At 40.6% G+C, this 14,772-nt stretch overlaps 3 protein-coding genes across 6 annotated transcripts; 1 reads left to right on the forward strand and 2 right to left on the reverse strand.

Annotated features, from left to right (window-relative positions):
* Positions 1-711: 711 nt before the first annotated feature.
* pex26 (peroxisomal biogenesis factor 26) lies at positions 712-4,708 on the reverse strand. 2 transcript variants are annotated; one of them, XM_074698297.1, is made up of 5 exons: positions 4,198-4,708; positions 3,940-4,080; positions 2,475-2,782; positions 2,262-2,402; positions 716-2,182 (listed from the first exon to the last, which is right to left on the reverse strand). In XM_074698297.1, exons 1-5 carry the CDS (start codon positions 4,434-4,436, stop codon positions 2,076-2,078), a joined length of 936 nt encoding a protein of 311 aa, XP_074554398.1. In that variant the 5' UTR covers positions 4,437-4,708; the 3' UTR covers positions 716-2,075. The 2 variants fall into 2 exon arrangements, with proteins under 2 accessions (XP_074554399.1, XP_074554398.1); XM_074698298.1 differs by having other exon boundaries at positions 712-2,182; positions 2,262-2,782; positions 4,198-4,540.
* A 135-nt stretch (positions 4,709-4,843) lies between these two features.
* Positions 4,844-6,390, forward strand: llph (LLP homolog, long-term synaptic facilitation factor). Its single transcript, XM_074698826.1, has 3 exons — positions 4,844-4,967; positions 5,587-5,814; positions 5,900-6,390. The coding sequence occupies exons 2-3, from the start codon at positions 5,598-5,600 to the stop codon at positions 6,061-6,063; spliced, it is 381 nt and encodes a 126-aa protein (XP_074554927.1). The 5' UTR covers positions 4,844-4,967; positions 5,587-5,597; the 3' UTR covers positions 6,064-6,390.
* A 102-nt stretch (positions 6,391-6,492) lies between these two features.
* hcls1 (hematopoietic cell-specific Lyn substrate 1) lies at positions 6,493-13,485 on the reverse strand. 3 transcript variants are annotated; one of them, XM_074698825.1, is made up of 15 exons: positions 13,386-13,485; positions 12,649-12,729; positions 12,468-12,541; positions 11,857-11,980; positions 11,675-11,785; positions 10,547-10,601; positions 10,344-10,454; positions 10,148-10,258; positions 10,008-10,063; positions 7,939-8,008; positions 7,675-7,823; positions 7,459-7,593; positions 7,109-7,262; positions 6,964-7,029; positions 6,493-6,888 (listed from the first exon to the last, which is right to left on the reverse strand). In XM_074698825.1, the coding sequence occupies exons 2-15, from the start codon at positions 12,727-12,729 to the stop codon at positions 6,752-6,754; spliced, it is 1,434 nt and encodes a 477-aa protein (XP_074554926.1). In that variant the 5' UTR covers positions 13,386-13,485; the 3' UTR covers positions 6,493-6,751. The 3 variants fall into 3 exon arrangements, with proteins under 3 accessions (XP_074554926.1, XP_074554924.1, XP_074554925.1); XM_074698823.1 differs by having other exon boundaries at positions 6,964-7,032; XM_074698824.1 differs by lacking the exon at positions 10,148-10,258 and having other exon boundaries at positions 6,964-7,032.
* Between the last annotated feature and the right edge of the window lie 1,287 nt (positions 13,486-14,772).

Below are 14,772 nucleotides of genomic sequence, written 5' to 3' on the forward strand. Positions count from 1 at the left end.
AAGACCAAAAACATTTGATTTTACCATAAATAAGAAATGTATTATTTTTTCAAACTCAAGACATTCAGTATTGAAATACAGAAAAATAATTTCTTTAGATCACATGAACTTTAAATTAGGGATGCACGATATTATCGGCACAATATCGGTATCGGCTGATAAAAGCCTAAAAACACGTTTATCAGTATCTGCAGATATGACAATTTCTGTTTTATGTGTGTTTCTTAAACAAATAAGACCGTCACAATAAGAGTAACATATAAATTCCAGTACAGGATAGACTTAGCTTTCTTTACAGTGAAAAAAACAAACAAACTTGTGATTATCGGTATCGGCCAAAAGGGGTTTCAATATATCGGCATATCGGATATCGGCAAAAATCCAATACCGTGCATCCCTACTTTAAATGTACAATGCATTTTTAAACATAACCAAGTTGCATTTGATTATTTTAGAGCTACTGTAACAACCTGGTGACAGACACAGAGCTCTGCAGTGCAAATAAATGAAGTGCTACATTTTATTTAAGGAGCTTATTTTTCAGATGGTAAATAATAATAATCCTAACTGAATAGCTCCTTATCGGCTGTGCATATCAGCAGAAATTTTCATATCTGCCGATACCGATAAACGTGTTTTTAAGCTTTTATCAGCCGATACCGATATTGTGCCGATAATATCGTGCATCCCTCGAATTAGATTATAGTTTATTTTTGTATTTCTGGGTTTTTTGGGGTGCGAGGTTGTTTTGTGGTTAATTGCTGGTTTGTGGTTAATTCTTGGAGAGGGGTTGGTTTGGGTGGTGTGGATGAGAAAGAAGGGGTGAGCTGGTTGTTTCCTTTAAATCACCTTTATAATCCTTTTTCTCATGTTACAATCAGTTTGTTATAATTTGATTATCTTTAGCAAGAAAAGATCAATAATTTATCTTCAGATTTGAGTGATTTTTTTTTTTGTATTGAGTCAGACAATGTACCAGAGAACGGAGAAAGTAAAGACACAACAAATGATCCGTTTTTGTGTTATCACGGTAGTTTAATAGAAAACTACACATCATGACAGTCAATCAAAGACTGCACTTAGACTCCACATAGACCTAAAGTTATAAATCTCTTTTCTGACCAATTAAAGCTCTTTACTCACGCAGACAAACACAGGCATTAGTTCATCACATTCATTCAGCTTCACACTTAGGGTTCATGTGTTGCTTAAGGACACTTCAGCATGACACTGTGAGATCTGGAATTGGACGACGACCGTACCACTAAGTCACAGCGGCTGTTGCTTCACAGTAAGAAGGTTTGTGGTTCGATTTCTCGGCTGGTCAGGAAGTGAGAAGTCCAGGAACATGCTCATCAGTCTGATGGGGCTGGAGACCCTGTAAGCTCCGCCTCTCGTCCAGTGCGAAACACATAAAGATAGCTATAATATTCATCAAATCACATCTTTGCTACATCCTCAGCACGGTTTCAAACCGTCATTCCCAAAGCACAAAATCCCAACAGATTGAAATAAAAACCCACAAAAATCAAACACAAGGGAGTCAAAATTATCTATGGAGTTATAAAACTAACCCATTTCTTCCAGCAAGCAGTGAACCACAAAGATTCCTGGTTAATCTGCGATGCAGCGTGCAAACTCTACTTTAAACATCTCTATTCAACCGATTAACAGCTTTTTCATTCATCTAAATTAGCAAAAATCCAGGTAACATTGTTTTTATGAAGGTACCTGTTGGACAGTCTGTGCAACATTTTTCCTGCTCAGTTCCTGCAGAATGTTTTGAATCGTGTCTTTTCTTCACTGCTCCAGAAGTTTCTAACACAGCTGCTGCACAGAGCTGAGCTTCAGGGATCCTGTTAGCTTATAGCGTGTAGTGTATTTCTCAGTGAAGCTTTATGCAGAAGCTAGTGTCCACTTAGAATCAGTCTGTAGAGAAACATTAAGACTTTAAGCGTACGGTCACATCTCGCAGAAAACAGCAAATAGCTGGAAATGTGTGAGTTTCAGGAATGACGATCGATGTGTATCGAACCATCACAGGAGACAGAACCAGAGTCTAATAGTTTGATTCTTCAGAGTCCTCTGCTCTGGGCCTTGTAGTAAGGAGCGAACATGGCCCTCCACACGCCTCTGAGCAGCTGAAGGAGTTTGGAGATCCACATGAAGGAAGAGGGGAGAGCTGCAGGGACACAAGAGGGAGACTCATGTAAAAACTCCTGTTTCGTACCCCAACAGACGTCATGATGACTCTAACCAACCTGGATCCAGACGAAGGGCCAGCATGTAGAGAAGGACAGCAGCCAGGAAGAGTCTCTGCAGAGAGGAGGATCTGGAGCAGGTCAAACACAGCTTCCTGTACAAAGACCGGAGCATGGACTCCAGTTTATGGAGCACACATCCTGTAAAGAGACACACAGGGTTATTTTTCTGATCTGTCTGAGTTAAAATGATTTCAAGAAGCTGAGTGAGACCTCCAGAGGAGACAGGCTCAAGGCTGGTTACGGGACTCAGTGGCGACTCTTCACTCAGTGGCTCCTTCTCCTCTAAGAGCTCCAGCGCTGCTCGTCTCTGATCCTCTGTGAACACTGAACTCCCAACGTCCCCGTGGATCAGCTCCAGAGCAGAGTGTTTCTGTCCCAGAGGGAGGAGGATGTGCAGGAGGTACAGCTCTGCCACCGTCCCGAACCCGTTCAGACTCCGGTTAGATGGGCTGAGTAACCACAGTCTGGCTGCATCCTGCATCCGCGCCGGCTGACCCACCTTAGAGTGAAGAACGATGCTGCCAGAGGAAGAGACAGGAGACAGTTATTCCCACACCAGGATTGAGAAGGAGTTACTTGTGCTTTTGAATGTTTTTATTAATGTTCCTGTCCAAATTTCTTTTGAGTCTGGTTCACAAAATTCAGCTGTTAGAGAAGCTGGTCCTGAACCAAAGCCACCACGCTTTCACTGTTCAGATCTGGACTGGATCATCTCAGGGAGTCTTCAGACTTTTGAAAACCCATGTTCAGTTTCAGGAAACTTTTATTCTACTCTAGAAATGGAACAAAAAAATAATTTTACAGTTTTTTCTCTGTCCTAATTATACATTTCAAAATAACTTGTTTCCTCATTCTCAAACTGAAACTTAAACTCTGACTAACTGGCCAGTAAAACAGTCAAATCGAGCCAACACAGCTAACCACAGAATCTCAGTTTGCAGGAAAACAGTCCAACTAGATTCTTGAAGTGCATACAGTCATTTTTAACCTATTGTGGGTGTTAAGGCTAGAAAATAATGAGCGTTTCAACAAACAGTTTCACCATCCTCCAGCTCCTACTGTCTCATCTGATCATCTTTAAACCTGGAACAACATTATAAAATGAGAACTAAAGCATATCAATAAATTAAATCGCAGTCATACTGGTGTGTAAATGTATATATGGCTTAACTTGTATCTGTATTATATTATTCCTTTTTAAGAATCAGTTAGAAATGGTTTGATCTATTGACATCATTAGCCTTTATGCTCAACAAATCCCTTAACAGTTCTTTACATTTCGCACGCTGTGTGAAAGTATATTTACACTGTTTTTTATTATATGTGCAGAGGTATTGAGATCCAGATTCCATACTCGTTTACTTATAAACCCAATTACATATTATTGACCCAGAAACCTGTAAAGCTTACTTTTTGTACACAGAAAGTTCACAGGAGGAATCAGTTTAGGTATCAACAAAGGAGCAGAATTGATGACGACACCTGTATCAATAAAACTGTATCAATACCCATCCCTTATTGTTTCTTATCCTCCCTAATCCCATATTTACAATAAGGAATTAAAGAAATGTAGCTAGCTAGCTAGCTAGCTAGATGGATACCAAGGCAAATTCAATATGATGGAAGAAGCTGAAACATCAATGATATATTCTTCTTTATTTTAAATTCTGCTCACCTCATCTTCATGATCTCGGCAGGTATCCGGTCTGGGTCCTGATACTGCTGCAGGATCCAGGTGAGGACCTTTTGCCACTGGTTCATCTCAGCCAGAGCTTGAATCCCCAGGATACAGAAACCAGCCTTAAACTCTACAAACCTGACAAGTCAAACACAGATATAGTGAGATAATTGTTAATTACTATTAGTTATTTTGAAGTTTCCTGCAGGCTGTAGGTGAGCACACAGGTGCATAGCACGGTGCGTTTCGCCTCACCTGCTGTCCTCTGGCCCCGTGTTTGACAGACTCCTCAGGCCGCTGTCACACGTCTCCAAAGCAGCCTGGAAATCCTTAAACACCATCATCTGTTCCGCAGCTGAGTCCAACATGCTGCTGCACAGCTGAGCGGAAGGACAGCTGAGTCCAGATGAGCTAGCTGAGCTAGCAAAACTGAAGTGACGATCTGAAGCCATGCTGCGGGGGCAGCCGTTCAGGACTAAACCTGAGACCAGCATGAGGTCTTTACAGACCACGGAGCTCAGAGCTGGCAAGGCTGACAATGGCGAACCGTGGAGGACAAATTCATCTTCACTTTTCTCTGTTCGTCCTTCATCTCCTTCCTAATGCTAATCTGTGCTGCTGCCAGCGCCTCACTTCTTCTCTCTTGTTTTTCAGCACACCCTCTTTTTACTGCCATCTTCTGGTCATTCCCTAGACTCGTCCTTCTCTTTAAACAAATTTAAAAATTAAACAAACAAAAAAAATATTCATTATATAAGTAGTAAATGTTTGATTAAAGCCTTATTATTAAACAGTCAGCTCCATATCTATTTACTGGAGAGATTTTTCGTCATCTACTCTCCTTTGCTTCCGCTTTCGTGTTCCAGCCAACCAGAGACCACGGTCTTCACAGAGGTTGACAGGAGCAGCCAATCAGATTACTGCTTCATTCCATGTCTACATACGTCATTCATTTCTCCAACTGTAAACACGTGTGAGGAGTAGTGTGTGAACGGAGGAGTTTTCAGCACTTTAACTGATTTTCTGTAAGTCAGACCTTATTTCTTCCATACTTAGTATTTTTTTAACACTTTAATCCAAGTATCCTCGGGTATTAATTCGCTTTTTTGTGTCTTTACGGCGGAGTAATCCACAGCATAGAGCTAATAGCTTACATGCTAACGAAATACGAAGCATCTAAATGTGAACGCTTCGGGTTATTAAATTCAAAAGGTTTTTGTCACTTATCCTGAACCAACAGCTTCTTCCACACAGAGATGACGTTATTAATTATTCTGTATTTTGGTTACAAATATGTATATAACTCGATAGTAGTTATTTAAAAGTTGAAATGGTTATTCAATTCAGTTTTTTAAGGCTAACGGGAATTTAAAGCGTACATTTTTTTTCAAAGGAGACTTTTCGAAACCATAAATATAAAAAAATGATGTGAGTTAAGATGTGGAAACAGGCCAACAGGCCTGTTGATGTCTTACTAAGCGGTCTTGAGATAACGTTTGTTGTGACTTGGTGCTGTATACATAAAGACTAGTTGGTTTTGATCAGATGTACAGTAGGACACAAAGTGTTGGCTACTTCACTGTTTGATGTCAGACTGGGATGATCATTTAAAGGTAATGTTGGTGTCTTTTTGTTTGTTTCCAGATCATCTCACAATGGCTAAAAGCCTCCGCAGCAAATGGAAGAGGAAGATGCGCGCAGAGAAGAGGAAGAAAAATGCCCCCAAGGAGTTGGCTCGTCTGAAAAAGGCTCTGAGTCTGGATAAGCAAGGAGAAGCCGTCATGGCTGACGTGGAGGAGATTGCCACTGTGGTACAAGCAGCTCAGATAAAGAAGAAGACGGACGTAGAGATGGCGGAAGCCGAGGGGGATGGTAAGAGAGAAAGAGATGCTGCTGGATCAGAGTTTATACTCACTCTCGTACTTCTTATTTCTAATTCTGTTTTACTGTGTTACAGAGGGGAGGATGGATACTGACAGCAAGCGCAGCAAGAAAACTCTGCTGAATGAAAACGGTCAGTACCCTGTGTGGATGAACCAGCGACAGGCCAAGAAGCTAAAAGGCAAAAGGATGGCAAAGAAGAGCGGACAAGGAAAGAAGAAGAAAGGAATTTCCTGGTGAAACAAAGAAATGGACTTAAAGACTTCTGTAATTGCTTCATGTATCCTTCTATACATGATTCCTGTTCATCCTGCTTGTGTTTTTAAGTCAGAGTCTGAAGTGAACATAGTCACTTTGGATCAACTGTTGGACAAGTTTCAAGACTCACAGACCTTTGTGTGTCAAATACTTTCAACCTCAAATGAAAAAAAAAACACAGATCAGTGCTTTGTGTTGCTTGTTGGGTCTTTGTTTTGAGTCAAATTGGTACAGCTCACCCCCCACCCTCTTGTTTTCATGGGAATATGTGTCACCCATGTCAGTGTTTGTATGCTGATATAGAAATGTATGAAAAGAGATGAATTAAACAGACATCACATATCAGAAAAGACTTCATTTGTGGTTTTGAAACATTGGTTTTATGAGCAGAGTCATGTCAAACAGACACATGATGACAGATATAACAGAGCTCCATAGACAGATGCTAAACATTAAAAATTCGAACTTTTGATACAGCTTAACTGGAGGGGTTCACTTTTTATTCAGTTCATGTTAAATACAATGTTAGTTTGTGTTTTTACTTATAAAAGTCTAGAAATTTTTGTATTGAAGCCATCTAGGTGCAAACATTCAGTGGTTCTCCTTCACATAGAGCTTTAAGATGAAGACAGTGAAAGTTGAGATCGTGCAGGAACCATTCTGAGCACGCTCAGTCTATTAACCGAACATAAGCAGCGGGGAACAGGCCCATGCGTCCGTGGCACTGACCCTTCCACCAGCCCTCGTCGATCATCTCAATGTTGGTGATGATGTCCTCGGGGTTGAAGGAGATCTCGTCGTCAGCCTCTGCAGAGAGAGCGGTTACAGTCAGTCTGTGTTAAAGAGGAGAGCTGCTCAACAAAGGTTTGTTTAGAGTCTCACCTCCTTCGTAGTCGTAAAGAGCGACAGCCTGCTGGCCACATGATAGGTCCTCGTAGTCGTTGTCAGCTGCTGCAAACAGTGACGTTGAAATGAGTCAGATTTATAATTCCAGGGTTTCAGATTTCACGGGGAGTCAGACACAAACCTGCAGGTGGAGGAGGAGGGGGTCCAGCCACGTCCTCGTACTCTGCCTCTTCCTCCATGTCTACTGAGCGTCTGGGCAGTGGCGGAGCCTCCATTTCATCCAGGTAGTCTTCAGAGCGAGGAGGCAGAGCGGGCGGCTCCTCATACTCTGGCTCCTTTTAGAGCAACACAGAACAAAAATATCAAACACAGTTACACTGAGTACAACAACTTTAAACCAGCTGAGAAGTCTGTCCTTCATTTTTCAGCTGTCTGGAGCTTCAGCCAACAAGAAAAGATCTAGATTTTGACACGTGGGTGGATGGTCGAACAGCTTCAGTGTGTGAAATGTATTTAATTGGAGACTGGTACCTCTGGCTCTGGTTCTGGTTCTGGTTCAGGTGTTTCTGGTCTCTTTGGCTTGTCATGATGTGTTTGCCCGTAGGGCTCTGAGGGAACATCAGGAAGAGGTGGAGGAGGTTCATCCTGCTCTCTTCTTCTCTCCTCCTTCAGGAGACAAAAACGTATTTACTATGAGCTGAATATGACTTGTGTGTGTGTCAGTGTGTGTGTGTTTGTGTGTGTCACCTCCTGTCTCTGTCGGGCCGCCTCCCTCTCTCGGCTCTCTCTGGCTTGTCTCCTCGCCCTCTCCTCCTCAGCTTTCTTCCTGTTCTCCTCCTCTGAGGCTTTGGCCATGTTCTCGAAGCGAGCCTTCAGTTTTCCTGCTCCTGCAGTGGCTGGAGACAAACACGGGGCTTTAGCAGAGACTGAGGTCTGGTTTAAGAGGTAACAGCTTTGATTGTTCCCATTAAAGACAGTTTGGTACGGCTGATCCTGTCAGCATGAACTTACATGCCTCTATGGGTTGTGTCTTTTCATAGGCTGAGGTTGGAGATTCTATGTCTGCGAAACCAGCTGCACTCTAAACAACAGAGACAGGTTTGCTCAAAAGGTCAACATCAGGCAAGAAAACACTGGGGAACAATTTGAAAAAAAAATCAGCTGAGTGGATTTTTTCTGCTGATTAAAACTAAAATTGGCATGCTGCTTCCATACTGCAGTCAGTTTTTTTCTAGCACATCAAGTTTTTTCTCCACAGCTTACCCTCCAGATTAGCTATAGTAAGACTAGGGATGGGTACTGAATTAGGTACTTTTATGGGTATTGATTCAGGTAAAATCAAAAGGTGACTGTGAAATAATAAGATATGATATAACAATAAGAAATAATCCCAATAATGCATAATTCATCTTTTCCCGTTGCTAGGCGCTACCCAAGTAGCTGCGTGTTGCAGCAGCTCTCTCGTCTTTGTCCGTTTCTTGTAATTTCTTCGTCTCTTTTTCGTAATCTTTGTATTTGGAGTGGATCATTACTTTGTATGGTTCATTGTTGGTCACGGACACCAAACTTTTTGCGGCTTCTGCGGTATTTTTTACTACTTTTCTCCTGTGTTTGTCTGGAGATCCTACATGTAACCATGGCTGCATTGTTTACATGCGAAATTAGCTGTTAGCAGCCTGTAGCATGTCAATGCTAACTAGTGTAGGGCTTGATGATTTCCCTCGAGCTGAGGAGGAGGAGGTGAGGACGACGTGCTGGTTCTCGGATGTGAGCTGGGAGGTGACGATGTGGACCTGTCCTTCCATCCATCGTTGTTGGGAACGTGGGATCTCGCTCCGGGGGATGGATGAGCTAGCTGTGCTAACCCAGCGGCATCGTGCTGTTCATGGACATGGCTGACGGAGCTGACATCGGACGCCGCGACACATCGGAGGAGCTTCGCCTGCTGTGAGCAGACAGGATCCAGGAGACAGAGACTGAACAGACTGCTGGGGAGGCTCAGTCCTGGACTCTGTGGAGGTGGAGACTGGCTGGGCTGGAGAGTGGTGGACGAGTGGTGGACGGGATGTCGTCATCTAATTTCTTATGGACATTTTTGCACTTTCTATACTCTTTCTTACTTTTGTTTTCTTAAATGCTGCGGTGACTCCTGAATTTCCCCTCGGGGATAAATAAAGTATTTTCTATTCTATTCTATTCTATTCTATTTAATACATCACAGAAGTCAAGAGACGATCAGAAAGTTGCCACACTCTGTTTCGTTTTTTGTCTTTCTAAACAAACCACTTATTGTTCCTGACCTTTGACCTCTGTCAACAACACACCTATAAGGAGACAAGAGACCAGAAACTCCACACCGTTATTTTCCGTGCTGGACATTGACACAGAATTACAAGGTTCTGTACTGAAGGATGAATATGTTAAATTGAAAAACTTTAGGTTTTATTAGTGAAAAAATTACTATTTATTACCACATAAACAAACACAAAAGTACCAGAAATTGGTACCATTGAGAACTGATACCGACTGTCATGCACCAGGTATTGGTGCCTTAAAAGTAAATAAAGTTTAATAAACACAATAGTGTTTAATATATGTATATATGTATATATATGTATATGTATGTCAATATTTGAAAATTTTTAAAGAACAAGCACATATCTGTTAAGTAAAGTATTTTTCATATTTTTTAGAAAACAGGATCCTATGGTTCCAAAACTGAGATCAGTTTTGGATTCTGCACCAAACATTAGTCAAAACAGCTGTCAGACCTAACTCAACAAAAATTGTGCTCCCCAGTGAAATTTACTTTCATATCATTAACTGACAGTTAAAGCCGAGGAGTGAGTGTTTTCACCCTCCACGTGTCCTTAATCCTCCGTCCTATCAAAGCACCGCTCTGGAAACAGAGCTTGTATCTTAAATCTTTAACAGGCAGAGGATGCGGTTTCCAGTTTACTGTGCATAATGTGTGAAAAAGCCCTTTAGTTCTTAGTTTTCATGTGATTCAGAGTGAAACCTGAACAAATGGTTTTACAGAAAACTTCATCAGTGAATGAGGATCTAGAGCTGGGACAGACCTTATCCATGCGGTCTGCCTGGACTCCATAGCGTCCTCCAAACCCGGCCGAATAATCTGGAACAGAGGATCTGATCAGGCTGATGTTTGAGGATCTGTGTGTTGGCATTAAACCCTCTCAGTGTGTGTGTGTGTCCTCACCTTTCTGTGACTGGTGTTTCTCTGTCTCTCCTTTATAGTCGTAGCCTAGCGCAGCTTTGTCCTTCTTCTCCTTCTCCACGCCGTACTTCCCTCCAAAGCCCTTTGAGTAATCTGGGAAAATCAAAACTCAAATGAAGATTTTTTCACGCGTATGCTGAATAACAGACTCTAAACTCTCTCAGGTGTGTGCGCTCACCTTTCTGTGACTGGTGCTTCTCTGTCTCTCCTTTATAGTCATAACCCAGCGCAGCTTTGTCCTTCTTCTCCTTCTCCACGCCGTACTTCCCTCCAAAGCCCTTAGAGTAATCTGGGTTATTGATGATAAAACAAAAAGTCAAACAGTGTTTTAGGTGATCTCTCCTAACGTGGAGGAATCAACCAGTGACTGAAGAGTCTCACCTTTCTGAGAGGCGTGCTGCTGAACTTCTCCTTTGTACTCAAAACCCACAGCAGACTGCACAGACACAGACCAGATTAAAGAGATCATTCAGTGTTTTTAAAAGCACACTTACTGAGGATTATTAAGTGTTGGACAGGCCCTCGTGCTGGTTTCACCTGCACTGTCAAAGTTTCATCCCTTCATGACCCTTTTAGAGGTTTCACAGTTGAAATCATGTAGTATTTCTGCTCGGTCACATGACCAGCTGCACGGAACTCTTTATGAGTGTGTGACATCATCACACAACTGCTGCTCTGAGAAGAGTTAAACTCACAAAAGTTTTGGAAACAACTCCTGATAAGTGCCACAATTTTACCCAAATTGCTGTAAGACTATAAGATTATTGTAGTAAATTTTGTCAGGAATCCATTAAAGGAATTTTCAAAGCTGTATGACTTTTACTTTTTTGTCTAGAGGCCCAAATGCGGCAGCTTGCGTGGGGGCTGATCCATTTACTCCCATTCATTTTAAAGGTGAGGTGAGCTTCCTTAGGGTTCAGCGACTTTGAGAGCTTGTAAATTGAAAACTGGATCCGAAATAACAACTTTTAGTTAAACAGGGTTCACTTTGTCATCCGTGCAAATTTCAAGTCGATACCACTTACGGTTTGGAGGAGATAATTTTTGTAGAAAGGGCAAAAATGTGGAAAAGTCTTATTTTGAAAGGCAAATTGATGGGTCACTTCTGCGTCTCAATGGGACAAACATTTTGACATTGGTTTGATCTCTCTACGACATTCTTAGTGCCCTTTAGAGCCGTTTTAGTGCTTTTTTTAAGTGCCTAGGTGGCGCTAGAGAGAAAATTACGGGATGTAGGGGGTCAAGTTTGATATTTCATAAAAAAAATTGGTGAGTTTTTGAGCACATTTAAGGGTCAAATTAGGGTTTTCATGTAGGAGTGATTACAAAAAAAGTGACAAACCAAAAAACCATAGGCTCCTTAATTATCAGAGTGTCACAGTCCAAAAACTGATTTATATGTTCAGTCTGTTTCTTTAATCTCAGGTGTAAACATCTCTCATATCAGGGTTTTTAAAAGTTCTCATGAGGTTTTTTTTGTTGGATTCAGCGGTCTGGAAAGCGTCTTACCTGATCCACTCTGTCTCTCTGGACTCCATACTTCCCTCCAAATCCTTTTGCAGCATCTTTCTGGGAGGAGTGCTGTTCCACCTCGGCCACGTAGTCGTGACCCAGCGCCACCTGGAGCAAAGGAACGGTCACCAACAGATCCAGATGACCGCAGCAGAGGGTTTATTAACCATATCACTGACCTTATCCATCCTGTCCTTCTCCACTCCGAACTTCCCTCCATATCCGTAAGAAGCTTTGGGGGTCTCATCCTTCTGCTTCACCTTCTTGTGCTCCTCTGTCACTTTGTTCCTGAGCTCTGCAACACTAACGGTTATTCACATCATGTTACTGAGGGTGTTAGATCTTTAAAACACACAGATCTGTTCTTTAAACCAGCCTGCTAACACTGAAATACGGGATTTTTAAGCTTTTGGATCAAGCCTCTTGTGGACATTTAAGGAACTGCAGTTCATAGGAGAGGAGGAGCTCTTTGCATCGTGATTTTAAGGATGTTTTGTGAAGCTGCTGGCTCATGTTTTCTGGATATTGTGTGTGTTTGAGTATCTCAAAAAGGTCAGTGAGGTGTTCCTCCAGCTGAGAGTCTACCAAGCTTAATTTCTCTCAGAAAGCTGAGCTGTATAAATCTGTCTCTGTGTCATGGTAGTGTATTACCCATATTAGGACAGACTCACAGCCTGAGCTCTGTTCACACTTCCTCTTCCTGTTTCTGCACAGCACCCACTCTGACCTGCCTTCCTCTGCACAGTCTTAAAGAATCACTCAGTCACAGATTCAAAGGTGAGCAGCTCACCTGATGTGCTCTTTACGGCCCGAGCCCTCGATGGTCTTTGCCCCCCACCTCTGCTCCTGCTCTGAGACGTCGTTCTGCAAACAGGGAGTGACAAGAGGAGGAGAAGGTGTGAGGAGTCTCTGCACACACACACATTTCACCCCCTCCTCCATGGAGAAAACCCAGCAGGTGAGCAGACTACCTCAAAGTCCGGGTCCGTTTCCCAGTCGTCCCCCTCTGCCACCTTCATGCTCACATTGTGGCCCACGACTGACTTCCACATCTGAGGAGGAGAAGAGGCCCACACATCCCTCTGATCATTAATAAAACCTGTTTATGAGCCACAGGTCTCAAACTGTGTCATTGTTCCACAGTCTAAATTTACTGAAACCACAAACTCTGACCAGCATCTACAGAGAGGCCAAAAAGGAAGTCAGCTTATTTTCAACATGAAGCTTCATTTCCTCTTAATGAGACGACTGTGAGGCTTTAAAGAGAACACGTTTAAAATGCACTAAAATACAGAAACAAAACAATTTTAACTCTTTAAACCATTTAAACAGGATAAAAAAATCAAACCAGCTGAAAATAACTTCATTAGTTCCTTTAAAGAGGAGTTAAACGTCCCTTTACATTTGACAGCCTGCTGTGTCAAGCTGTGCCACTTGTATCACCCACCTTTAGTTACAGTTACACCACAAATATTAACTATTATCTATGATTTCTAAAGATGAACACATCACTAAAAGCACTTAAAGTTTTTGTTTAATCCCTTATAAACCGTTATCAAAACCAGGCAGCACGTTAACCATTAAATGATCAGTTTCTGAAGTTCAAAGTGTATTTCTGTTGCTTACTTCCGTCTTTACTTTAAATATTAAACAGAAAAAATAATTAAATCCATGTCAAAGAGACGCTAAGAAGAATAAATTAATTTACCTCGAAGATGTTTGTTTTATATATCCGTGTTTTTGGAGGAGTGACACACACAGTGTCTTTTTTCTCTCTTTCGGTGTTCACTGAAGCTGACAGGTCGATGGACGAGTGAACGCGCATGGAGCGCGCGGGAACGCGCGGTTAAGAAGAAATAAAGATGGCGCCAGTCCAGCAAAAACAATACAAAAAAAGTGGATAAATAGAAAATTTAAATGAATAGATAACAAATGAAAATTTTAAATATTTTGAGAATAAAATCCAAATGCGAGTTAGGTTTACTTTATATTTTTATACTTTTATGGAAACTTATACTCTATCCTGTTCTTCATGATCTTTGTAAGCTATATTTCTATACTCTAATATTAATACACATTGTCTTACATATATATATATATTTTTTTATCTTTATTTATGTTAATCTATGGAGGGAAAAAAAATGCCAAAATTAAAAATAAAAAACGTGAAAAAGTGAAAATAAAATTTGAAAATAAAAAATATTTTAAAAATAGCTAAATAAATAAAAGTAAAAATAAATATAGAAATAAATATGAAAATAAAAATAAACATCAGTAAGTAATAAAAGCACTTTGCTGTCAAAATTGCCAAAGTTGAAAATAAAAAGTGAAAATAAAATTTAAATAAAAAATATTTACATAAATAAAAATAAAATAAAAGTAAAAATGAATATAGAAATAATTTTGAAAATAAAAACGAATATTAAAAAAAACAAGTAAATAAATGCACTTTGCTGTCAAAATTGCTTTATTTTATGTTGCAGACACTGCCAGCTATAATCCTTTTTTAGATAATTAATTAAATAGATAAATAAATAAAAATGCTTCTATTAAATGAATATTTAGTGGCCTGTAATTATGACAGTTTTAACATGAACAAGCAGTTAAAAAAAGTTTTTACCATTTTTATGAACTGATCGTAAAATGTTCAACATAATCTAATATTTTTGTAACTGTAACTTTATATATTTCCCCTTTTAAACTGAGTAAATGGTAAAAACGTGACCATATAGATCCCAAAGATGTTACATTCCAGAGTTTTACCTTTATCATTTGAGTTTGCCATCAGAAGAAACCCCATAGTGAACAGCTGTAACCTCTCTTGCGGTCATAGCTTTAAACAGCAGGGGGCAGACTGACACAGATTAAAAGCAGGAGACGGGTGTCTCATTAAAAGCTTGTTAATTCTGTTTTAAACTTTTGTATTTTGTCGGTTTTACCTCCACAGTGCTGAAGCTTATTCAGCAGTTTAACACATAATATGACTGATTTTTATTTTAGAGTAGTTATATCCAAATTCCCCTTCATTTAAAGCTGATCTTTCAAACACATTCAAACAGAGCGACCACAGATCGATGGAAGTTCTGATATAGAAA

Source organism: Halichoeres trimaculatus, unplaced genomic scaffold (assembly GCF_033239565.1).
Source record: "Halichoeres trimaculatus isolate MK-OKI-2021-1 unplaced genomic scaffold, fHalTri1.1 fHalTri1_scaffold_21, whole genome shotgun sequence".
Taxonomy (NCBI): domain Eukaryota; kingdom Metazoa; phylum Chordata; class Actinopteri; order Labriformes; family Labridae; genus Halichoeres; species Halichoeres trimaculatus.

Excerpts from the sequence above, each read along its gene's own strand:
- pex26 (XM_074698298.1), bottom strand. The coding sequence starts at position 4,436 with ATGCTGGTCTCAGGTTTAGTCCTGAACGGCTGCCCCCGCAGCATGGCT. Across the intron at positions 4,081-4,197 it reads ACGGGGCCAGAGGACAGCAG|GTTTGTAGAGTTTAAGGCTG; the intron begins GTGAGGCGAAAC and ends TTGACTTGTCAG. Across the intron at positions 2,783-3,939 it reads GCCGAGATCATGAAGATGAG|CATCGTTCTTCACTCTAAGG; the intron begins GTGAGCAGAATT and ends TTCCTCTGGCAG.
- llph (XM_074698826.1), top strand. The coding sequence starts at position 5,598 with ATGGCTAAAAGCCTCCGCAGCAAATGGAAGAGGAAGATGCGCGCAGAG. Across the intron at positions 5,815-5,899 it reads GGCGGAAGCCGAGGGGGATG|AGGGGAGGATGGATACTGAC; the intron begins GTAAGAGAGAAA and ends ACTGTGTTACAG.
- hcls1 (XM_074698823.1), bottom strand. The coding sequence starts at position 12,729 with ATGTGGAAGTCAGTCGTGGGCCACAATGTGAGCATGAAGGTGGCAGAG. Across the intron at positions 10,455-10,546 it reads GCAGCACGCCTCTCAGAAAG|ATTACTCTAAGGGCTTTGGA; the intron begins GTGAGACTCTTC and ends TCAATAACCCAG. Across the intron at positions 7,824-7,938 it reads GACACAACCCATAGAGGCAT|CCACTGCAGGAGCAGGAAAA; the intron begins GTAAGTTCATGC and ends GTTTGTCTCCAG.